This window comes from Pantherophis guttatus, chromosome 8, assembly GCF_059756535.1.
Source record: "Pantherophis guttatus breed Tessera chromosome 8, ASM5975653v1, whole genome shotgun sequence".
NCBI classification, from domain to species: domain Eukaryota; kingdom Metazoa; phylum Chordata; class Lepidosauria; order Squamata; family Colubridae; genus Pantherophis; species Pantherophis guttatus.
This window is the reverse complement of record NC_142070.1, coordinates 1363515-1387048: the sequence shown is the minus strand read 5'-3', so window position 1 is coordinate 1387048 and position 23534 is coordinate 1363515. Positions and strand designations below refer to the sequence as shown.

Sequence of the window (23534 nt, the reverse complement as noted above, 5' to 3'; positions counted from 1 at the left end):
AAGAGGAGGAGGAGAGGAGGAGGAAAAGGACTGCAGGGTTCTTGGTGCTCTCTGGGGTTGATTGTTACCCAACTAGGTAACTGTCAGGTTTCGATGTCATCTCAAATAAATTGCACTCCCAAACAATTAAATCTTTGCTGAAATATTCCATTTATTGAGTACGACAGATCTGGCCCCGACTTCGTCGTAGCCGATACTAACCCTCCGACCCCCAAACCCTTTCCTTCCCGTTCCCCAATTCTCATCTTCTCATTGGCCATCTTCCAAGTCAGTCTCCCCAGCTTCTGACCTCACCCTACAGGAATGTTCCCCCCTCCCATCCCATCTCCTAGGGAATATTATCTACAGAGAAAATAATTAGGTGAAAAGTCAAGCCTCGTCTCCTCCTTTTTATGGCAGCATCAGAATGCTGACATCAACATCCTCACTGCTGGGGCAAACTAGAATAACAGAGTTAGAAGGGACCTTGGAGGTCTTCTAGTCCAACCCCCTGCTCAAGCAGGAGACCTTATGCCCTTTCAGACAAATGGCACCCCAGTCTTTTCTTAAAAGCCTCCAGTGATGAAGCACCCACAACTTCTGGTGGCAAGTTGTTCCACTGGTTAATTGTCCTCACTGTCAGGAAGTTTCTCCTTAATTCCAGGTTGCTTCTCTCCTTGATTGGGTTCCATCCGTTGCTTCTTGTCCTGCCTTCTGGTGCTTTGGAGAATAGGTGGACCCCCCTCTTCATTGGATGCTATCACAGCCCCTCTCGCCCTTCTTTTCTCTAGACTGGCCAGACCCAAATCCTGCCACCGTTCTTCGTATGTTTTAGTCTCCAGGCCTTTAATCCTCTTAGTTGCTCTTCTCTGCGCTTTTTCCCAAAGTCCCAACTGTCCTTCAGGATGGTCTCAGGTTCTTATCCAGGCAGGGGGTTGGAGACCTCCAAGGTCTCTTCCGACCCTGGGGGTCCCTGCTTCTAGTCTATGACATATCTACGGCCTAACCTCTCTCCTCTTTTCCTGGAAGATCCACCCAGGAATGTGCTGGTCAAGTCCTTCTTGGAGATCCAGAAAGGGCAGCTGGCGATCATCTTGTGCACCGCTGAGAGCAACCCTCCTTCCGTGCTGTCCCTTCGCCGTGCTGACCAAGTCTTGGCGTCCAGCTCCTCCAAAGTCCGTGGGGTGCCAGGCCAGAAGCTGAGGGCTGCTTCCTCCCCAAATTCCTTGAGGCTGGAGATCCGAGACGTCAACCTGAAGGACGAAGGGAGCTACGAGTGTTGGGCGAGGAACTCTCTTGGCCAAGCCCAGGCGTCTTTCAACCTCTCCGTGGAGAGTGAGTAAGAGGGCTCAGGCCTTAGAGCGTACAGGAACTCCCCGGGTTACAACTGCAACTGAGCCGCAAATTCATGTTGCTAAGCGAGACATCGATTAAATGAGTTCCCCCCCCCATTTTATGACCTTCCTTTTCACACTTGTGAAGGGAATCCCACTTCCCCGTTGACGGTGCTCGTCAAAAGGCCACGAAAGAAGGTCACATGACCCCAGGACGCTGCGACCATCGTGAAAATGAGTCAGTTGCCAAGTGTCTGGATTTTGATCACGTGACCTTGGGGTCATAAGTGGGGAAAGAACGGTCCTAAACAGGGGTGAAATCCAGCAGGTTCTGGCAGGTTCTGGAGAACCGGTAGCGGAAATTTTGAGTAGTATGGAGAACCGGCAGATACCACCTCTGGCTGGCCCCAGAGTAGGGTGGGAATGGAGATTTTGCAATATCCTTCCCCTGGAGTGGGGTGGGAATGGGGATTTTGCAATATCCTTCCCCTGGAGTGGGGAGGGAATGGGGATTTTGCAGTAACCTTCCCCTGGAGAGGGGTGGGAATGGGGATTTTGCAGTATCCTTCCCCTGGAGTGGGGAGGGAATGGGGATTTTGCAGTAACCTTCCCCTGGAGTGGGGAGGGAATGGGGATTTTGCAGTATTCTTCCACTGGAGTGGGACGGGAATGGAGATTTTGCAGTATCCTTCCCCTGTCATGCCCACCAAGCCACGCCCACCAAGCCACAGAACCGGTAGTAAAAAAAAAAATTGGATTTCACCACTGGTCCTGAGTCACTTTTTTCAGTCCCGTTGTAACTTCGAACCGTCCTTAAACGAACTGTGGTAACTCAAGGACTACCTGGGATGAGATATTGGGTTCGGCACCGCCGTTCTTTTCCTCCAGCCAAGGAGCCAAACTCCTGGAGGCAGGAAGGGAGTCCAGAGGCCAGGAGGACATGAGCCTTCCTAGCTGTAGATCAGGGGTGTCAAACTTAAGGCCCACCGGCTGATCCTTTGACATTTCCAGGATGGCCCTGGGGGACAGCAGGCAGGGTGCTGCAGGAGCAGAGGTGGTATTCAGCCGGTTCGGGCGAACCAGTCCCGGCTCCAAGTCGTGCTATTTAGGCACGTTTTCGAGACTGGGCACATGCGCGGAAGGCACACGAGCAAGGAAAGCACATGCATGGAAGGCCAGGCGTGTGCACGGACAGCATGTGTGCGAAGCAAGCATGTACACGCGCAGGGCATGTACACCTACAGGAAGTGTAGGACCTGCAGCTCCTTCTGGTCCGTCAGGTGCTTGATAGGTTGTTGAAGGCTCCGGAGAGTAGAAAGAAGGCAATTTAGGGGGCGATGGCGGAGGATGTTCACTCCGTCCGTTCGTTTCACGTAGAGTAAGTAAGCACACTACAGGCCTAGAGAGTGAGTAATACAACAGGGACAGGCAATGCATCGCGGGAACAATAGAGATGAATCCTAGAGTGGCCATGTGATACGGGGAAACAACTACAATAGAGAAGAACGATAGAGCTGCATATAAGGTAGACATAACACCTGTAACACCGTTGACTTAGCACAGTGTTGATCAACCTTGGAAGCTTGAAGATGGGTGGACTTCAACTCCCAGAATCCCCCAGCCAGCGCTGCTGGCTGGGGGATTCTGGGAGTTGAAGTCCACCCATCTTCAAGCTTCCAAGGTTGAGAAACACTGACTTAGCATGAGGGAACGGAGGTTGGAGGACTTCTGCATCCGTCCATGTCGCTCTTCTTCTCCTCCCCGGATAGCTCTAAGGCTGGTGATTGAGCCCGCCCCAGATGTGCACGAAGGACAGCGTGTCTCTCTGATCTGCGAAGATGCCAACTTCCAAGCGTCAGCCCTCTACACCTGGTACAAGGATGCCAGGTGGTTGGGAGAAGGTCCGGCCACCTCCTTCCTGCTCCGAGCTGTTACTCCCCGAGACATGGGATCCTACTCTTGTCAGGCTGAAGACGAAAGGGGCACCAGGATGTCTCCACCCGTCGCTCTCTATGTGCACTGTGAGTACCTTCTGGCTTCGGGGTGGAGGACAGAACTTCCTCTGTCTGTCTGTCTGGATCCCGACATATCATCAGGCCCATAGCTGTCTGTCTTCAGCCTTGTTTCCAACGAACTGTTGTCCTTGCTCCTGATGGGAACTACTGACCCGAGAAGGTGGCAGGGGGGCTTCAGCAGGTCTGGAGGTCACCAGGCTCAAAGGGAGATCAGATCCTTTGGTCAAGGGCCAGGTCTGGGGTCTCTGGAGGTGCTATAAAGGTTGACTTGTGCCTGTAAGGTCATGGTTATACCCTGAGTGAGCAGAGGGGAGGAGGAGGAGAAAGAAGAAGATAGAAGGAGGAGGAAGTAGAGAAAGAGAAAGAGATAGGAGAGAAAGAGACAGGAGAAGATAGGCGAGGAGGAAGGAGAAAGGAGAAGATAAGACAAAAAGGAGGAGAAAGGAAAGAGACAGGAGAAGATAGACAAGGAGAAGGAAGGAGAAAGTAAGAGGAGAAAGAGAAAGAGACAAGGAGGAGGAGGAGAAAGGAGAAGATAGGAGGAGGAGAAAGGGAAAGAAGAGAAAGAGAGAAAGAAAAAGAGACAGAAGATAGATGAGGAGAAGGAGAAAGGAGGAGAAAGAAAGAGAAGAGAAAGAGACAAGATAAGATAGTCGAGGAGGAAGGAGAAAGGAGAAGATAAGAGAAAGAGGAGGAGAAAGGAAAGAGATAGGAGAAGATAGATAAGGAGAAGGAAGGAGAAAGGAAGAGGAGAAAGAGAAAGAGATGACGAGGAGGCGAAAGGAGAAGATAGGAGGAGGAGGAGAAAGAGAAAGAAGAGAGAAAGAAAAAGAGACAGAAGATAGATGAGAAGAAGGAGAAAGGAGGAGGAGGAGAAAGAGAAAGACAGAGAAAGAAAGAAGGAGAAAGAGAGAAGAAAAAGAGACAGGAGAAGATAGTCAAGTAAGAGGGGGAGGAGTTGCTAAGCATCCAAATTTTGATCACATGACCATGGGGGGGAGGGAGATGCTTCAACGGTCCTAAGTGTGAAAAGGGTCCTAAGTCCCTTTTTTCACAGCCGTTGTAACTTGGAACGGTCCCTCAATGAACCGTCGTAAGTGGAGGACCACCTATACGGGATCCGCATGTGCCACCAGTGGCCACCGCCTGTTCCAGAAGCAGGGCCCCCTTTTACGGTTGACGTTCTGCATCTGGTCTTCTCTGCAGATGAGCCCAAGAAGGTCACCCTCACCTCCTTCCTGGAAAGCCCCTCGGGCCACCAGGCCGTCCTGCAGTGCGCCGTGGAGAGCTATCCGCCCGCTGAACTGACGCTCCACCGAGGAAACGTGATGGTGGCGGCTTCCAGCAGGCTCTCGGGGAACTTGCCCGCTCAACGGTACGTCGTTCACGCCTCTCACAACGTCCTGAAAGTGGAGATCCAGAAGGTCCTTCAGGAGGACGAAGGACAATACCGCTGCCTAGCTAAGAACGCCTACGGGACCTCTGCCGCCTCCATACACTTCAGGGTGCCGAGTGAGTCGTTCTTCTCCTTCCTTCCTCTTTCTACTCTAAGATAGACTTTTCCAAGCCAGGGAAGGTATGTTAGATGGCTCAGGATGATGAGAGTTGTAGGCTAAGATCTTCTACAGCAGTGGGTGGACTTCAACTCCTAGAATCCCCCAGCCAGCAGCGCTCAACAACCCTCTTGTTTTAGGGTAGGATGGGGAGAGAAGGCGAGTCAGCGAAGGGGCCGGGCTCTTTCCATTCCTCGTTTGCTCTTCACCCCGTCAGGTGCAAGAATCACTGTCGACCCATCGCCAGATGTCCACGAAGGCGCTCCGGCCAACCTGACCTGTGAGATTGCCAGCCGGGTGGTGGAGCCCATGAACTACACCTGGTACAAGAACAGCCGGTGGCTTTGGGATAGTCCCGATGGCTCCCTCCTCTTGAGCCGAGTGACCAGGGATGACACCGGGGCCTACCACTGCCAGGCAACCGGAAGGACGGGAAGTCTGACCTCGGCCTTTGTCCAGCTGAAGGTGCAGTGTGAGTATTGTGACTCAAGAACGTTGTGGGCCATTTCGCCTCAGCGACGGCCCACCAGCAGGCAGATGGCTAATCTGGTGTTAAGGATATTCTTGGCTCATAACCGATGTTATGGATTATGGAGCAAAGTACCCCTTGAGTATGCACATGAAAACGGCTGAGAGTGTTTATAAATAATCACAGTTAATATACTGACACACTGAGTTGTTGTAGTCTTTTACTTTTAGGAAAAAGTAAAGCAAAGTCCAATAACAATCCAAGTCATACACAGATAAGGCGATAGTTAAAATATCAATCCAGGGATATTCCAAGTACAAAATATCAATCCAGGGATATTCCAAGTACAAAGTCTTCTTACCAGTTGTTTTACACAATAAAAACAGTTCTTCTTGAGTTTCAAACAGGAACAAGTTCAATATTAAAACATTCAATAAATAGTAGAAACATCTGGTCCACAGACCCAAGGCCAGGAAAGGATCTGTCGCGTGGGGTCCTTGGTGCTCTCTGAGCTTGGCTATTTTCGTGCAGAGGTTTCATTACCCAGCCAGGTAACATAATGAGAGCTAAGGGAGGGGGGGTTTGCGGAGAGGAAGAGCAGGGGGAGAAGAGGAGGGGGAGAAAAAAGATTTGATGCTCTCTGAGCTTGGTGGTTTTCTTACAGACATTTCATGACCCAACTAGGTAACATCATCAGTGCTGGAAGGAAATGGAGTTTACTCTGGTTTTATAGATTCATGGCTTGCCTTGTCAGTGTTGGTGGGAGCGTTCCTGGTGATTCCTTGATTAGGCTGTTTTCTTTCTCTTGGATTGTTTGTCTGAATTAATAGCTCCTTGATTGGGTTATTCTTTATTCTTTGATTGTTGGTCTGGTGTTCATCTTGGCGTTAATCTCTGCCTATGTGGGTGCTGATTGCTTGGCAAGGAGGTGTTGTGGTCCTTTAGCTTTTTGGTTGTTCTCATTCGAATGGCGTGTAAACGTTGTTTATCTCTATGTGTCTGTCGATGGCCGATTGGCCTGGCTGTTGATCAGGGAAGTTCTTTTGTTCTTGTTAATGTAGATGCACCTGAACGCCCCTCCTTGAACGCTTACCTGGACATTCAGAACGGGAAGTTGGCTATCATCACCTGTCAAGTGGAGAGCCACCCACCTTCCACGCTGGCCCTGTACAAAGGAGGACAACTCCTGGCTGCCACCAAAAGCTTCTCACTAGTTGGTCAGCGTTTCCACACTTTCTACTCGGATAACCGTTTGAGACTGGAGATTCAGGACATCACGGAAAAAGATTCAGGGGATTTTGTGTGTAAAGCTAACAACACCTTCGGCAACGCAACCAGCAGCATCGCCTTCAATGCCGGACGTAAGTAGACTCCCCGGAGGGACAGGGTGGAGACAGAGCTGGAGATGTACGGTGGATTGGTCTTCTCCAACTTGCAACCTTTGGTGAAGCTAGATTTCAACTTCTAGAATCGCTAGCTAGGTCATTCCAGTTGAGCTAATGAATCTGGAAGAACACAGGTGGGTCCTCGACTTACAACCATTCATTTAGTGACCGTTCAAAGTTACAACGCACTGAAAAAAGCGGCTTAAGACCCCGGGGTCACGTGATCAAAATTCGGAGGCTTGGCAACCGGTTCAGATTTATGACGGGCGCAACATCCTGGGGTTCATTCAATCTCCTTTTGCGACCTTCGGACAAGCAAAGTCGATGAGGTTGCCAGATTCGCAGAACAACCCTGTTACAACTAACTTAACGACTGTGGCAAGGAAGGTCGTAAAACGGGGCCAATTTTACTTAACGGGACTTGGGAAGCAGAGAATAAGTGGGGATGGGGCCAGTCAGCATTTTTACTACCGGTTCTCCAAACTACTCAAAATTTCTGCTACCGGTTCTCCAGAACTATTTATTTTATTGGTTTATTTATTGGTTCGATTTATATGCCGCCCTTCTCCGGAGACTCAGGGCGGCTTACAATGCGTTAAGCAACACCCTTCATACTTTTGTATATACCTGCTTAGTAGGGCTTTCGCCCCCCCCCAAGCGGTCTTCTTTTTTTATACAAAGTCAGCTTATTGCCCCCACAATCCGGGTCCTCATTTTACCTACCTCGGAAGGATGGAAGGCTGAGTCAACCTTGAGCCTGGTGAGATTCGAACTTGCAGTAATTGCAGGCAGCTGGTGTTACTTAACAGCACTTTAGTCTGCTGCGCCACCAAGGCTGGTCAGAAGCTGCTGAAACCCACCTCTGGAGTCAAGCTATTCTCCAAAGCCCCTGAGGGCAGGACAAGAAGCAACGGGTGGAAACTAATCAAGGAGAGGAGCAACTTAGAACTAAGGAGAAATTTCCTGACAGTTAGAACAATTAACCAGTGGAACAACTTGACACCAGAAGCTGTGGGAGCTCCATCACTGGAGGTTTTAAAGAAGTGATTGGACAGCCATTTGTCTTAAATGGTAGAGGGTTTCCTGCCTTAACGGGGGGGGGGGTTGGAGTAGAAGACTTCCAAGTCTATTATTCTGTTAAAGACTCCGTCTCTCTCTCTCTCCTTCTCTTTGCCTGCAGTGCTCACTAAACTGACCATCTTCAAGATCTTGGCTTGGACAGCCGTTGCCTTGGTCTGCATAGCTGCTCTGGCCGGCCTGGTCTTTGGCATGAAAACGAACGGATCCCGGTGAGACTCAGCTGGGGGGTATTGAGAAGTCCAGCACTGGATGGGGCAGGATCCCCCCCAAGCTCTCCTTTAGGCTGACAGTTAGGTTAGCTACACCCATAGAGGTAGTCCTTGAATTACGACCAGTTGGCATACGGCGGTCCATGGGGTCATGAAGAGTCCTTCTCCTAGGGCAGGGGTCTCCAATTTTGGCAACTTTATGACTTGCGGACTTCAAATCCCATAATTCCCCATTCCTCCTCCTCCTCTCCTCTTCCTCTTCCTCCTCCCCCTCCTCCTCTCCTCTTCCTCCTCCCCCTCCTCCTCTCCTCCTCCTCTTCTCCTTCTCCTTCTCCTTCTCCTCCTCTCCTCCTCCTCCTCTTCCCCTCCTCCTTTTTCCCTCCTCCTCCTCCTCCCCTCGTCCTCCTTCTTCTACTCTTCTTCTCCTCCTCATCTCCTCCTCCTCCTCTTCCTTCTCTCCTTCTCCTCCTCCTCCTCTTCCCCTCCTCCTCCTCCTTCTTCTCTTCTTCTCCTCTTCCTCCTCCTCTTCCCTCTCTCCTTCTCTTCCTCCTCCTCTTCCCCTCCTCCTCTCCTCCTCCTCCTCCTCCTCTTCCTCCTCCCCCTCCTCCTCTCCTCCTCCTCCTCTTCTCCTTGTCCTCTTCTCCTCCTCCTTCCCTCCTCCTCCTCCTCTTCTCCTCCTCCTCCTCCTCTTCTCCTCCTCCTGCTCTTCTCCTCCTGCTCTTCTCTTCCTCCTCTTCTCCTCTTCTCCTCCTCTTCTCCTCCTCCTTCTCCTCTCCTCTTCCTCTTCCTCCTCCCCCTCCTCCTCTCCTCTTCTCCTTCTCCTTCTCCTCCTCTCCTCCTCCTCCTCTTCCCCTCCTCCTCCTCCTCCCTCTCTTCTTCTCCTTCTCCTCCTCCTCTCCTCCTCCTCCTCCTCTTCCCTCTCTCCTTCTCTTCCTCCTCCTCTTCCCCTCCTCCTCTCCTCCTCCTCCTCCTCCTTCTTCTCCTCTCCTCCTCCTCCTCCTCCTCTTCCTTCTCTCCTTCTCCTCCTCCTACAGTTCAACCTGCGCTACAAATATTCTCTTCTAAAATCTAAATAGCATGGCTGGCTGGAGAATTCTGGGAATTGAAGTCCACAAGTCTTAAAGTTGCCAAATTCGGAGAGCCCTGCATTAGCTGATCCGGTGGGCCTATCCATCCTTAGGGCTCTATCATTCTAGCACAGGGGCGTCAAACTCGATTTCATTGAGGGCTGCATCAGGATTGTGTTTGACCTTGGTGGGAGGAGCATGGCCAGGGTGGGCGTGGCCAGCTTGACGTTACTCATTGAGGCTCCATTTCCAGCCACGACGGCCTCCTGCAGCCCTCTGCCAGTGACAACGGAGCCCGGCCCTTCACCGTTTCCGTGGCAGGACCGCAGGCCAGGTCTAAGCACCCTCTGGGCCGCATCCGGCCCACGGGCCTCAAGTTTCAGACCCCTGTTCTAGCCGGATGAGACCATCCGAGTTGGTAGCTGGGTGATATCCGAAGTTACCATCCCACCGATCATCTTTTGCAGGATATATCAAAAGTGGATCACGTGGACGAAAAAGAAGAGCTGCCAGGAAGAAGTGCAGCAGGATGGAAACCGAGAAGAAGCCATTCAGGTCCGTCTCAGGGCTGGGGAGAAATCCTGCTTCCCACCTGGATCTGGAAGAACCTCGGGACCAAAGGAAGAAAGTTTCTTCTCGGTGTAGAAGCAACAAAGTTGGAGGCCACTGCGCTTCAGAAAGAGAAGAAGGCCGTCCAGAAGGAAGCTGGCCAAACTTTATAGAGTCTGGCCATTTAATTTCTCCTTCGCCCGTCCAGACATGGGCTTCAGAAGATGACATCCAACATCAGAGGCAGGGGGGGGGAGATGTTAGGCACCCAAGGTCACTCTTTAGGCCGAGGGATCTTGACTCGACAAATCACAGCCTCCTTAGGAGAACGCAAGAATACGAGGCACCCAAAGTAGGAACTGGAGGGCCTTCAAAATCCATCCATCCATCCATCAGCAGTTGCCTTAAGCCAGCTAGAAGTCCCTGGATATTCAGAACCAGGGAAAGGGAATGGGAATGGGAATGGGGATAGGATAGGATAGGATAGGATAGGACAGGACAGGACAGGACATAATAGAACAGAATGCAATAAGAAATTGGAATAGGAAATTGGAATAGAACAGAACAGAACAGAACAGAATAGAATAGAATAAAATAGAATAGAATAGGAAATTGGAATAAAATAGGACAGGACAGGACAGGACAGAACAAGACAGAACAGAACAGAATAGAATAGAAAACTGGAATAGAGTAGAGTGGAGTGGAATGGAATGGAATGGAATGGAATGGAATGGAATGGAATGGAATAGTTGGAAGGGACCTTGGAGGTCTTCTAGTCCAACCCCCTGCTTAGGCAGGAAACCCTATGCCATTTCAGGCAAATGGTTTGTCCAATCTCTTCTTAAAACCTCCGGTGTTAGAGCATTCACGACTTCTGGTGGCAAGCTGTTCCACTGGTTAATTGTCCTCACTGTCAGGAAATTCCTCCTTAGTCCAGATTTCTTCTCTTCTTGGTGAGTTTCCATCTGTTGCTGCTTCTCCTGCCCTCAGGTGCTTTTTTCAGGTATTGTGATCCAAATGATCTTTTCCATTCCCTCTTAGTCTTGTTCTAAACTGATGCTGAAAAGCAAGCTCCACCCTCCCAAATGCACCCCAAAATGTGTCCACTTGCCCATCCCTCCTTGCGTCCGCATAACTCATAAATCTGAACGGGAATGAGCTAAGATTCCAGGAGATTCTCTTTTGCTCCCTCCACCTGTATCTTGTACAAGGCTACCTAAAGAAAATAAAAAGTGGGGGGGGGAGAAAAAAGTCTTCAACAGCAACAAGCACTTCAAGTAAGAGGGCAGGACAAGAAGAAGCAATGGATGGAAACTAATCAAGGAGAGAAGCAACCTGATTTAAGGAGAAACTTCCTGACGGTGAGGACAATTAACCAGTGGAACAGCTGGCCACCAGAACTTGTGGATGCTCCATTACTGGAGGCTTTTAAGAAGAGGTTGGACAGCCATTTGTCCTACAACAATAGCAACAGCGCTTAAGACTTACATACCGCTTCACAGGGCTTTCCATCCCTCTCTAAGCGGTTTACAGAGTCGGCATCTTCTCCCCACAAACAATCTGGGTCCTGATTTTACCCACCTCTGAAGGACGGAAGGCTGAGTCCACCTTGAGCCTGGTGAGAATCGAACTGCCAAATCGCAGGCAGCCGGCAGTCAGCAGAAGGATCCTGCACTGCAGTACTGCCTTCTTACCACCAGGGCTCATGAGGTCTCCTGTTCTAGCCGGGGGTTGGACTAGAAGGCCTCCCGGGTCCCTCCCAGCTCTGTTCTATTCCAAGGCCAGAGCAGTCGTTCATACAGAGACACAACGGCGAGCTCCCTCTCCCGCTGTCTGCTTTGGCTTCAGCGAAGCTTTCTCTGGCCGGAGGAGATACCTTTCAGCTTCTCCTTCTGACTGGCTTCCTTGGTCTTTCCACAGCTGAATGGAGAGAGCCCAGATACTCCTCCCGCCGGACGGTTCTGCTTCTCCTACAGAAGGCTACCCTGGAGGGCTGGCGCGGTCCCGAAAGAGGCTGCGTCTGAATCCAGCTGCACGAGCACCTTGTGAGCGTACCGAGAAGACCTGCAGATGGGTGCACAAGGAGGCCCAACCTGGGCTGATCAGGCTGGACAAAGAGGGGAGAGGGAAGTTCTCCTTGTCTGAAGACCTTTCAAACCTTGAGTTCAGCATTGTCCAGGGACTCTCTTGGCCTCCCTCTCCAGCACAACAGTGTTGGCCAAACCCAACAGTGTACACCCATGTAAAAATGCCCACATCCAAATTCAACCGTTCGGTCCAGCCTTGAAGCACCACGCTAGAAAACTGGAGGCTGTGAGTTGTAGCATCGTCTTGGAAGCCGGCTGGGTGACTTTGGGCCAATCACCAGGAGACTAGTGTGAGTTCTAGTTCTGCCCTTAGGCACGAAAGCCGGCTGGGTGACTGGGCCAGTCCCCCCTCTCTCTCTTTTTCTCTTTTGGTCCAACCTACCTCACAGGGTTGTTGTTGTGGGGGGGCAAATAGGAGGAGGAAGACGTGTTGGTGATGTTCAGTGCCTTCTTTGGAAAAATAATAAAGGTGGGATACCAACAAATAAATGAATAAGAACAGAGATGATTCAGCTACTGTCAATGATCCTTTCTCACTGTTAGTATTCCACCTCAACTTTCCCTGACATTTTTTTTTTTTAATTTGATTTATATGCCACCCTTCTCCGGAGACTCAGGGTGGCTTACAATGCGTTAAGCAATAGCCTTCATCCTTTTGTATATTTATACAAAGTCAGCTTATTGCCCCCACAAACTGGGTCCTCATTTCACCTACCTTAGAAAGGATGGAAGGCTGAGTCAACCTTGAGCCTTGGAGAGATTCGAACCTGCAGAAATTGCAGGCAGCTGGTCTTAATAACCAGCTTAATAACAGGGTGCCTTAGACCACTGAACTACCAAGGGGGGATCCACAAGGGAACCCCATTTACAGCTTCCACTTCCCTGTCTATGAAGAGTCCCATTCTTCCAGGTCAAAGGATGCTTTTCCCAAAAGGCAACTAGAGTTTCTCATGTGTTTTGTTTTCTGTTTTGCCTTTGAAGAGGTTTCACTTCTCATCCAAGAAGCTTCCTCGGTTCTAAGTGACCGGTGGGAAACTGAAGTAGCTTCTTGGAGGAGAAGCGAAATGTTTTCAAAGAAAACAACAACAACCAAGACAGGCCAGTTGCCTTTTGGAGGAAAAAAATGCACCTTTGGGACAACCACGTCACTGTCCCTCATTCCACCACAGCAAGTCAAATCATTTCCTGTCCTGACCGTTTCCCACTGTCCTCCCCAGCGAGAGCACCGACTCCGTCTCTACTCTGCTATTTTACCCTCCCTTCTTCTCCGGGGTCTTCAAGGATCTAGTGCTGGGTATCTGAGATCTCGAAATGAGGGAAACTATTTTGCTTCCATTGCAAGAACGAGAATCTGCCTTAGTGCTTGGTAGCCAAAAATCAGGAGGTATCTGGTTTCCTGCTTGTGCAGGGGGTTAGACTAGATGACCTCCAAGGTCCCTTCCAACTCTGTTATTCTGTTAAACTTGCCAACACAGCAATGCCCTTATGTGAAATGTATTGTGCCTCTGGCTCTGGAATACGGTATATCGTTTCAGTGTCCATGTTTGGAAAAGGACATAATAAATAACAAAAGGATAAAAGAGAGCCATCCAAACAGTTCAGCTGCAAGCTTCAGAAGTTTTGGAAATGGGGCTGCTTATAACCCGCAGACATAAAATCAACATTAGATATATGTCACCTTCTTCCTCGTCAAAATTATTGTTTCTCTATAGATTTTCCCCCTCCCCTTCCCAGCTAATATATATTATTATTATTTATTTATTTATTTATTACATTTCTATGCCACCCATCTCACTAATACAGCGACTCTGGGTCGTTTACAATATTAAAAAAAAAGATTAAAAAGTGCTTTAAAAAACCAAAACTAGAATTAAAAGATTAAAACTTAAGAACCGAGATGATGGGGCAGCCTAAGAGGAAAACCTCAAAGCCACAGGCAGGTGGCGCTGCTGGTCCCCGAACTGTTGAACTACAGCTCCCATGATTCCTCAAACTGTCAAGAGAACAGACAGGAGCCGTAACCTCATACAGACCAAGTTGGGGAAGGATGGGCTTTGAAGTTCCTTGGGCTGGGTCAGGGGTGAAATCCAGCAGGTTCTGGCAGGTTCGGGAGAACCGGTAGCGGAAATTTTGAGCAGTTCAGAGAACCAGCAAATACCGCCTCTGGCTGGCCCCAGAGTGGGGTGGGAATGGGGATTTTGCAGTATCCTTCCCCTGCCATGCCCACCAAGCCACTCCCACCAAGCCACGCCCACAGAACCGGTAGTAAAAAAATTGGATTTCATCCCTGGGCTGGGTGTGAGCTCCACCAAGTATCTGAGGCTAACTGGTGTCAAATATTATGTTTCCTTGGCCAGGAATCACACCCACAACGTGCCTATGTGTTGCAGAGATCCGTATTAGATTTCGCATAAGGAAGAAGAGTCTGTTAGAGTATTTATTTATTTATTGGTTCGATTTATATGCCGCCCTTCTCCAGAGATTCAGGGCATCTTACAATGCGTTAAGCAATAGCCTCCATACTTTTGTATATACCTGCTTAGTAGGGCTTTCGCCCCCCCCAAGCGGTGCTCTTTTTTATACAAAATCAGCTTATTGCCCCCACAATCCGGGTCCTCAATTTACCTACCTCGGAAGGATGGAAGGCTGAGTCAACCTTGAGCCTGGTGAGATTTGAACTCGCAGTAATTGCAGGCAGCTGGTGCTAGTTAACAGCACTTTAGTCTGCTGCGCCACCAAGGCTCTCACTTATCTGAAATGGTATAGGTTCTCCTGCTTGAGCAGGGGGCTGGACTAGAAGACCTCCAAGGTCCCTTCCAGCTCATTCATTCATTCATTCATTCAAGAATTTCTCAACCTTCAGATTGGACTCCAGCGCCCAGGATCCTGTAGGAATTGTGCCAGGATAAGGTATATTATGCACCTGGAATTAGGATTCCAGTCAGGGGTGTCCAACCTTGGAAACTTTAAGACTTAATACACAGAAATCCTCAGCCAAATTGCAAGGATTGGGTATGTCTGGTTTAATGAAAAGAAGGATTTGGGGTGACACGATAGCAGTCTTCCAATATTTGAGCGGCTGCCCCAAAGAAGAGGGGATCCACCTATTCTCCAAAGCACCCGGAGAAGAAGCAACGGATGGAAACTAATCCAGGAGAGAAGCAACCTGGAATTAAGGAGGAATTTCCTAACAGTGAGGACAATTTACCAGTGGAACAGCTTGCCACCAGAAGTTGTGGGTGCTTCATCACTGGAAGCTTTTAAGAACAGATTGGACAACCCTTTGTATGGGGTGGTATAAGGGCTCCTGTAAGCAGGGGGTTGGACTAGAGGACCTCCAAGGTTCCTTCCAACTCTGTTATTCTGGTCCTGTCCCAACGAAATGCCTGTCATCGTCTCCTCTCCGCCAGCCAAGATCTCCTTGGAGCCTCTGAGCTCACCTAAACAGCCATTCAGAAGGACCAGGAACTCTGCACTACCTGGATTAAATCCCCTTTAATCCTTCTCTAGGCCTGGAACTCTGTGTCCATTTGTTTGATGATCCATTGTTTCTTTTATTTTTATTTTTTTTAATACAATTTTTATTTTTTAAGATAATAATTCCATCTTGAATTAAACAGTGTGTCATCCAGGTACAAATATCTTTGTAAAACAATAATCAAGATTTACAACAATATCCATCACATTAACATTAATTCTATAATATTAAAATGATAGTAATGAACATAATAATCGTCATACTTGCTTCTCTCTCTTAACATATCTTCTTTATTTCACATTGTTAATTTTCTTGGTGGTCCATGAAATGTTCTCAGTCAGGAGCCTTCTCCAACCACAAAGCTCAAAAGTCTCCATCCTCTTCCGGTTCTTCTTCAAAGTCCAACTTTTCCTTCCATAGAGGGTCATGGGAGATATCACAAATTCTGCTTGCACAATTCTGGTCTTTGTAGGTGCTTTGACTTTGAACGTCTTCTCCAAGGACTTTCATGGAGGACAACTGTGCCATCTGGCTGGTGAAGCTTCTGGAGGACCAGGAGCTCCACTGCTGCTGCAAAGAAACACCACACACACACACACACACACACACACACACACACCTCTCCTCTTCTCCTTCCTCCAAACCCCACTCCCTTCTAGCACTGATGATGTTCCCTAGTTGGGTCATGAAATGCAAGAAAACAAGCAAGCTCAGAGACTACTAAGAACCCCACAATTATTCTCCTTCTCCTTCTCCTTCTCCTTCTCCTTCTCCTTCTCCTTCTCCTTCTCCTTCTCCTTCTCCTTCTCCCCACTCCATCCTAGGACTGATTATGTTACCTAGTCTGGGCAATAAAACGTCTGCAAGAAAACAACCAAGCTCAGAGAGCACCAAAGACCCTTCTTGGATTATCACTAAAACCCCGTTAGCTTTCTTTCTTTCTTTCTTTCTTTCTTTCTTTCTTTCTTTCTTTCTTTCTTTTTCTTTCTTTCTTTCTTCTTTCTTTTTCTTTCTTTCTTTCTTTCTTTCTTCTTTCTTTCTTCTTTCTTTCTTTCTTTCTTCTTTCTTTCTCTTTCTTTCTCTTTCTTTCTTTCTTTCTTTCTTTCTTTCTTTCTTTCTTTCTTTCTCTCTCTCTTTTAAAAAAGACAATTTCTTACTACTTTAATCTGATTCGTCTCCCGTTGAATCTGGCTGCGTGGACACCTCTTATCTGTCCCCAATGAGGGTGAGGGAAGGAATCGAGCCATTGGCGTCCGTTTACGCGGCATTCGGGTGTTTATGTCGTCTGAACCCGGACCTTTTCCTGAGAAAACTGGCTCTCTTGCACATTACGGCGGAGGCCTTGCGGGTAGACTTGAGATGCCAGGGAGGATTATCTCTCCTCCGATGTCTTTGCTTTTCTTTGTTAAATTTTTGCAGTTGAGAGGACAGGCCTCCGAAAGGCGGGCAGGGCGCCGGGTTTGGGATCGGGCGCAGTTCCCAGTGAGCGCGCTGTGCGCCTGTGTGTTTAGGCGCAGTGGAAACAGGGATCTCATCCAAATAGGTGGATTTTTACATCCTGAATATACCGCATTATTCATTTATTTAAAAGATTTATACAGCCGCCCACCTTTCAACCAGCTCTGGGGAGGGGGCATATAAATGTTTTAAATAAATATAGGAGTTGGATGCGCCCACCCTGTGCCTCCTTTTCAAAGAGTCAGTGGCCTCTTAGAAGGGTCGCTCGACCCTCCTTCGGACTTCCCTCACTTTAAAAATAGCTTTGCTGGTTATCCAAGGCCAGCGGAATATCCCAGGCGGTCACTCCGCCCGGACTACACCTCCCATCATCCCCAGGACAGCCGGGCAGAAAGTGGGGTGCTCTTTGCCACAGGCTCCGTTAAGGATTCCCTCCAGCGAGGAATTCGTTTTCAGGGCAGCCGCGCAATAATCAGGAGGCCCATCATCCGCTTCCGAAGGAGGAAATTCGAAGACGGAGGTTGAACGATTCATAGCTGGAGTCCAAATGAGGAATTTCCAAGCGGCTCAGCAATAACAGCCACACGCCTCAGTCGCGATGGCGAAAAACGTTCCTGGACACCCAGGGACGAAGCGATTCCGCTCCGGATCCACCAACAAGGACCGGGATTTCTGTATTAGGTGCTCTTCGGATACCGTCCCTTCGATCCGGTAGCCGCCAGTCGGAATACGCTCAGGAGCTCCGCTTTTAATTCCCGCCAGAAATTCAGTTTCAGTTTTTCAGTTTTCTTAAATTTTTATACCGCCCTTCTCCCAAAGGGACTCAGGGCGGTGTACAGCCAAGATAAAACCAACAATACAAATTCAAGATATAGGCAACCGTTAAACCTTTCTATAAATACGCACGTTATTTATATGGTACGTTTCTAGAGGAAGTAATGCCAATTTGATAAGAAAGAAAGAAAGAAAGAAAGAAAGAAAGAAAGAAAGAAAGAAAGAAAGAAAGAAAGAAAGAAAGAAAGAAAGAAAGAGGAAGAAAGGAAGGAAAAGAAGGAAAGGAAGGGAGGGAGGGAGGAAGAAGGGCTGAAGGCTTGACAAAATACCTCCTATCTCCCGTCTCCCCGTTCCTTATGATTCCAATTCATGGCATATCGCTTTTATTTTTATTTTCCCTGGAACTTCAAAAGTTCAAAAACTCTGACCTCCCTGCTTTTCCCTTCCTGGGCCGGGGAAGGGCTTCGGTTGGGACTCAGGTCGGACCGCTGCCGTAGGCGGCCTTCGCCCCAGGCCGCCCCAGGCAGGAGAGCCCCGGTGGAGAAGGAGAGGAAAAAAGGGGGAAGGAGAAGGGGGAGAAGGGAAGGGCAGCGTAGCCCCTAGGAACATATTGATATTCTTCCATTTCTATGCCGCCCATCTCCCCTACGGAACTCCGGGCATAGGAAACCTATCAATACACGGATGATGACAGCATAACTTAAAAACGGGGTTGGACAGGTTGAAATTTACCAGCAAAATCACACCAAGTGGCTCCCCTTCCTTTCCACCAGAACTCCTTGGAGAGGAGAGGTGGCTCCTTTCTGACGGAGCTCGTCTAACCCGGGACTGGGTGTGTGAAGCAGCAGAAACCGCCCTTCTCAAACGCGGGAGGGCCTTTCCCCCTCTCCCCTCTCGGGGGTCGCGCCCTTTCGATGACAAACGGCGGAGTTTCTCAGTGCTCGCTTGCACGCGCATCGGCTCCGCGAGGCGGCCGGAAGCCTAGTGTCCTAGTGACTATTTATTCGTGTGAAGGTTCGTTTCTGGTCTCCCCTCGCCCACCGCCTCTCTTTGCGGCTTTCTCCTTAATTCTGCCTCTGGATGGGTGAAGGGTTTGGGGTCTTCTGCGCCCCCCCCCCCTTTTCCCTTTATGACCAGGTTTAAGAATGGCTCCCGGATGTTTTCGGGAGTCGGACCCGTTCGTGTGAATAGAAGGTAGAAGCATCAAAGAGGCGTCCGGGGAGCGGGAGGGGGCCCTGGGCCGTGGGGGGGAGCGGCGCAGCCTCCTTCGAGAAAGTCAAGGTCATTTCGGAGAACCGGCGCGGCCTGCGGAGAAGGCGCGGGCGGAGAGGGAGAACAACAAAACCCATCATCCTGCGGATGCAGAGCGGCCCAAGGCCGATCCAACCGAACGCACCGATAGGTTTAAGAACAGATCTGCCGAAAGTCGGTCGGAAGGGAAGGGGAAGCGAGTTCCTCCGGGGTAAAAGATGGTTCCGTGGTAGGAGGGCCCCTCCGGGTTAGGAAGCCGAGGCAAGAGGGAGCCTGGAAGAGAGGAGGGGCCGAGCCCCAAGCCTGGGCGCAGCTTCCTTGCGGCCTCGGGAAGAAGCGAGGCCCGGGGCTCCTTCGGCTCCAGCGTCCAGGCCTTAATACTTCGGGGCCCCTCCCGGGGGTCCTGCGCCTGAGAAGATCGCTGCCCTTTTTGCTTCGAGCCCCCCAGAAACTTCGGTCTTGGGGCGGCCCGGCCCGCTGGAAGGGCAAACCAAGGTTCGGCTCCTTCGCCAAGAGATCCATCCGTTCCCGCGTGATTTAACATCCCAGGGAACGTGTGAACTCTTCACCCCCGTGGATTCTCTGAACCTTTCCTCCACTTGGTGACCTCACAGGTGTGTGGGGGGTAGGGGATTATGGGAAGTTAACTCCCGGGCCTCCGGCACAGGGGAGAAGCACCTTCCTTCCCTCCTCATTCTGGGTCAGCAGCCTGAATTTTGGGAAGTGAAAATGAAAAGGTCTAAATTTGGGCAGGAAGGGGAAACATCAAAGATAGAAGCCGAGAAGGGTCGGGGGGCGTTTGGAAATCGTGTTTTAAGGGGGAATATGGAGCGACTGGATCAAGAGAGAGCAACGACTATGAGGGCCTCAGCAGGTTGACTTTGAAAAGGAGGCCACGGGGAGAGCTCCTTCCAGTCCCTGAAGGGTTCCCAGGTAGAAAGCGGGGTGGGGGCCCAGCTCCCCATTACAGACGTTCCAAAAGGGTAACAGCCGAACTGGGTGTCCATCTCATTCAGGTCTGCCTCGACCCCTGGCTGGAGGGGGGGGCTTCCTACCCCGAGGCCTTCCTCCGTTCGTCCCCCACCCCACCTCAGCCACAGAGCTCAGGGCGCTTCCCAGGCTGCAGCCCCCCTCCCCCGAAACTCCGGAGCGACCCGCTGCGTTTCCTCTGGCCCCGAGCCGGAGACCGGAGGCCGCAGTTCCTCGCGAAGGCGCCGGGAAAAGGGAAGCAAACACGCCGCCTGCTTTCCAATACAACCGCCTGCCTGCCTTCCTTCTCCTTCCTTCCTTTCCACCTTCATCTTTTCCTTGCTTGCTTCCTTCCTTCTTTCTCTTTCTTTCTTTCTTTCTTTCCTTCCTTCCTTTACAACCGCCTGTCTGCCTTCTTTCCTTCCTTCTCCTTTTCCTTCCCACTTTTCTATCTCCTTCCTTCCTTCCTTCCTTCCTTCCTTCCTTCCTTCCTTCCTTCCTTCCTTCCAATTCAGCCTGCCTGGCTTCCTTCTTCCATCCTTCCCACCTTCATCTTTTCCTCCCTCCCTCCCTCCTTTCGTTCGTTCGTTCCTTCCTTCCTCTCTTATTCCCTTCCTCCTGTTCTGGAACCGAAGCGAACTTAGAAAAGCCAGCCGAGGAACTCTCTCTGCGGTTGGATGGACGCGGGTTCAGCCGGGCCAGAGATCGACCCGCGCTCTGCCCCTCGCCCGCTGCCTTCCCGAGCCGTGGAACGATCGTCCTTCCGCAAACTCCGAGCCGCGCCTGCCTCTCTAAACCTCCGAGCCGCGAGGGGTCAGGAACCAGGGCCGGCCCGCAAAGCCTGGTTGCGGACAGGGGAGCCGGCGGCGGAAGCGAGACCGAGGGGAGAGCAGGAGGAGGCCGCCCGACCTCAGCTTGCGGAGCGGAATGGAAGCGAGCAGCGGGGCCCGGCGGTTGCATTGGGGGGGAGCTGGGTGGGCCTGTGCGAGGCGGGAGAAAATGTTCTTTGCAACAATTTAAAGGGGGTGGTGCAGTTAATTTACTCTAATTAATTGGTCATAATTCGTAATTTTCTTCTCTTCCCGCCGCCCCTTATTTTTATTTTTATTTTCATGCGTAGCGGGTGATTAACCTCCTGAAGGTTGGACCGTCTTTGCCAGGGAAGCCCCCCCCTCCCCCAATCCTTTTCTCCCCCTCCTCTCCAAACGCTTCGCAGGGCCGCCCTCCTTGGCAAGAGGGCCCGATCCTCGGCGGGGGAAGCTCGGCGGGTCTAGCTCCTTTCAACCCCGGTTTGGTGGCTCGTTTTCGCCCCTTCCAGGCTGCGGGCTTCGTCCCTCCATCTTTCGCGCAGTTCCGGCCCAGAGGCCGCCGGCCACGCAAGGCAGAGAACCCCCAGACCCTGGGCTGCATCTCCGCACCGCCGCTTGGCCTTCCTCGCTCTTTCGTCCTTCTTAACCGGCTGGAGGTTCTGGATTTGAAGCGGGGCCCAGAGCCTTGCTAGGTTCCGGGTCAAGAAAAGCCTTGAGTTGGGGGGGATGGGATGTGAAGGGTCTTATTGGGCTTGGGGTGTCCCTGGTTGGCGCCCCTAACCACCTATAGGCCTGGTGGGGCTGAGCCCCCTTGGAGGAAGGGCAGACTGGCAGGAAGATCTTTCTTGGGGGGGGCAAAACTGAGTCAGGACAGAGCTGGAGGGGACCGGCGCTCTGTGAGTGAAAACATATTATATTTTTATAATTTATTGCTGCGTTTATTATATTCCTTTCTGTTTAGGAAGCCCTTAAGCCAGCCGCCCCAGCCTTGCCTTCTTCCCAACCGCTTCATTCTGACCACCTTCCGAAATAAAACAAAGGCATTTGTGTTTTTATGGGCTTGGTGAAATAAAACCCGTAAGAATTTTTTTTTTTTAAATTCGGACCGCTGCTCCTTTGGGACTGCCTGAAAAGGGATGATTTTTTTGATATTTTTTTTTTTAAAAGAGAGGAATAGAATATAATCCCAGCCTTTCAAAGCGAGGAGCCCCCCGCATTCTTGTGGGAAAATTAAGGGCGTGGGTGTTCCCCACCCGCATCCCTCATCAAACAGGCAAGGAGGCCTGGGCTTGGTTATCTCAAGGATGGGAGACCACGAGGAAGGCTAGGCTAAGGCATTTGAAAAAAGCCTCTCCGTCCAAAAGATAGCGGGCGGCGAAACCTTTGTATTGTTTACAGAAGTTTACTCTGCTAAATTGCAGAAAAGCAACAAAAACAGGAACAGGAAGGTACAAGTGTAAATATGTATGTAGCGGTATGTATTTTTGTATGTTGGTTTTTGCCTTTTCCTGGAGGTGATACCCCACCCCCTTTAAAGTTTTGAAAAACGGGAATATAATTTCTACAAATCTGATTCTCCAAGTAGATTCCCACCCGGCGGCATGTTCAGCTTCCCCTCTGGATCCCTCCGCATTTAGGGAAAAGATTCCGAAGCAAGTAACCCAAATGGGAAAATAGGGAAGGTTGAATTCCGGGGTGGGGGGGGGAGAAAAAGCTGCATTAAGGCTACAGCAATTCCTCTCACGGGGCCTTTGATCGCATTTGAAGGAAGGGATTTTATTCTATTCCCTCCTTTAAAAAAAAAATCATCACTTTTCAGGCACTCCAAAGGAGCAGCGGTCAGTATTTTAAATAAAAAAACATTCCTGCCGGTTTTATTTCACCAAGCCCTAAAAACATAAAAAAAATACGTTCCTCCGCTTTTTTTCTTTTTTTCCCAACCTTTTTTCAAAAGCTTTCGTTTGTGCCTCTGCATTGTTCTTGACGAATAAAATCTGATTCCTGGTTTAATTCCTTCGGGGTTCTTTTTTTCTTTTTTTCTTTCTTTTTTTTGGCTTGTCCTGGAGATGTTTGTTTGTTTGTTTGTTGCCTTTTTGGCGAGTGGGTGTCTGTGTTGGTTTTATCAGAGGTTCGGACAAGTCAGCGGGGAAAGTGGACCGCCGCAAAAGGATCCGGAATCCTGAGGAATTTGGGGAAGAATTTGAACGAGAATTCATTCTTTACCTCGTTCGGCTTTGAAGCGCCTCTCTCGACCAGCAGCCCGCCTAAAGACCGAAATAATTCCACGGGACGACGCTTCTTAATTTAATCTTATATTTGCATACCAGCGATTGTACGACCTCTGTAGATGCCACGCGTTCAATAAATTCCAGGGGGAAACCCGGAAGGACGTGCTGGTTTTCCTTCTCTTCCTTAACGGTGGCAACTTAATGTCAAAGGGGGGGGAAAAAACCCACTGGTTGAGGGAGTCCTAGGCCCAGGCTAACGGAGCCCCGAGAAAGGGGCTTCTCCGCGCCAGAGAAAGCCGGAAACCTTCCCCACCCTGGGAGAAACGGGTGTCACGCGTCCACGCACAAACAAACACACCCCATCCCCAGCTGGTCAGGGAGTGCCCTCCGTGGGTGGGTGGGGTGGAAAAAGGAAAACTATCAGCCTTTAACCAATAACATTAAAATATGTCCCACACCTGTGTGGCAGAAGAAAAGTCTCTGCTCACGCCCAGGGTGGGGTCTTCCCCGCCTAGGAAGGCACTTTTGCCAAAAGTCCGAGGCTGCTTCAAAGACGCGGAGCCCCGTGTGTGCAGGCCCAGCCTTCGCTTCGCTTCTCTTCCGCCCCTCGCCCCCCTCCCCGAATTCAAGTCTTCCACCAGGCCAGGCAACCTCCGCATTCGAGGAAGTGAGCCGCGGCCTTCCGTCGCTTCTGCCTTTGGGGTCAGTCGGAAAAGGGGCAACACCCTACCCAGTACCCACCCTGCCCCCCACCCCCCACCCAGTGTTTTCAACCTCTTGCGAGTCTTCCAAGGGGAGCGCGCATTTCCGCAGGCGGGGAAGAGCAGAGCCTCTTCTTCC

General features: G+C 50.4%; 1 protein-coding gene across 1 annotated transcript in view; it reads left to right on the top strand.

Moving 5' to 3' along the window:
* Positions 1–12216, top strand: part of SIGLEC1 (sialic acid binding Ig like lectin 1) — a 39476-nt gene extending 27260 nt beyond the window's left edge. Inside the window, exons 15-22 of the mRNA XM_087875248.1 lie at positions 1009–1314; positions 3083–3334; positions 4535–4840; positions 5099–5353; positions 6412–6711; positions 7916–8024; positions 9559–9646; positions 11561–12216. Coding sequence (XP_087731374.1) covers positions 1009–1314; positions 3083–3334; positions 4535–4840; positions 5099–5353; positions 6412–6711; positions 7916–8024; positions 9559–9646; positions 11561–11689 — 1745 coding nt within the window. The 3' untranslated portion in view covers positions 11690–12216. The remainder of the gene's footprint in view (positions 1–1008; positions 1315–3082; positions 3335–4534; positions 4841–5098; positions 5354–6411; positions 6712–7915; positions 8025–9558; positions 9647–11560) is intronic.
* Positions 12217–23534: the final 11318 nt, after the last annotated feature.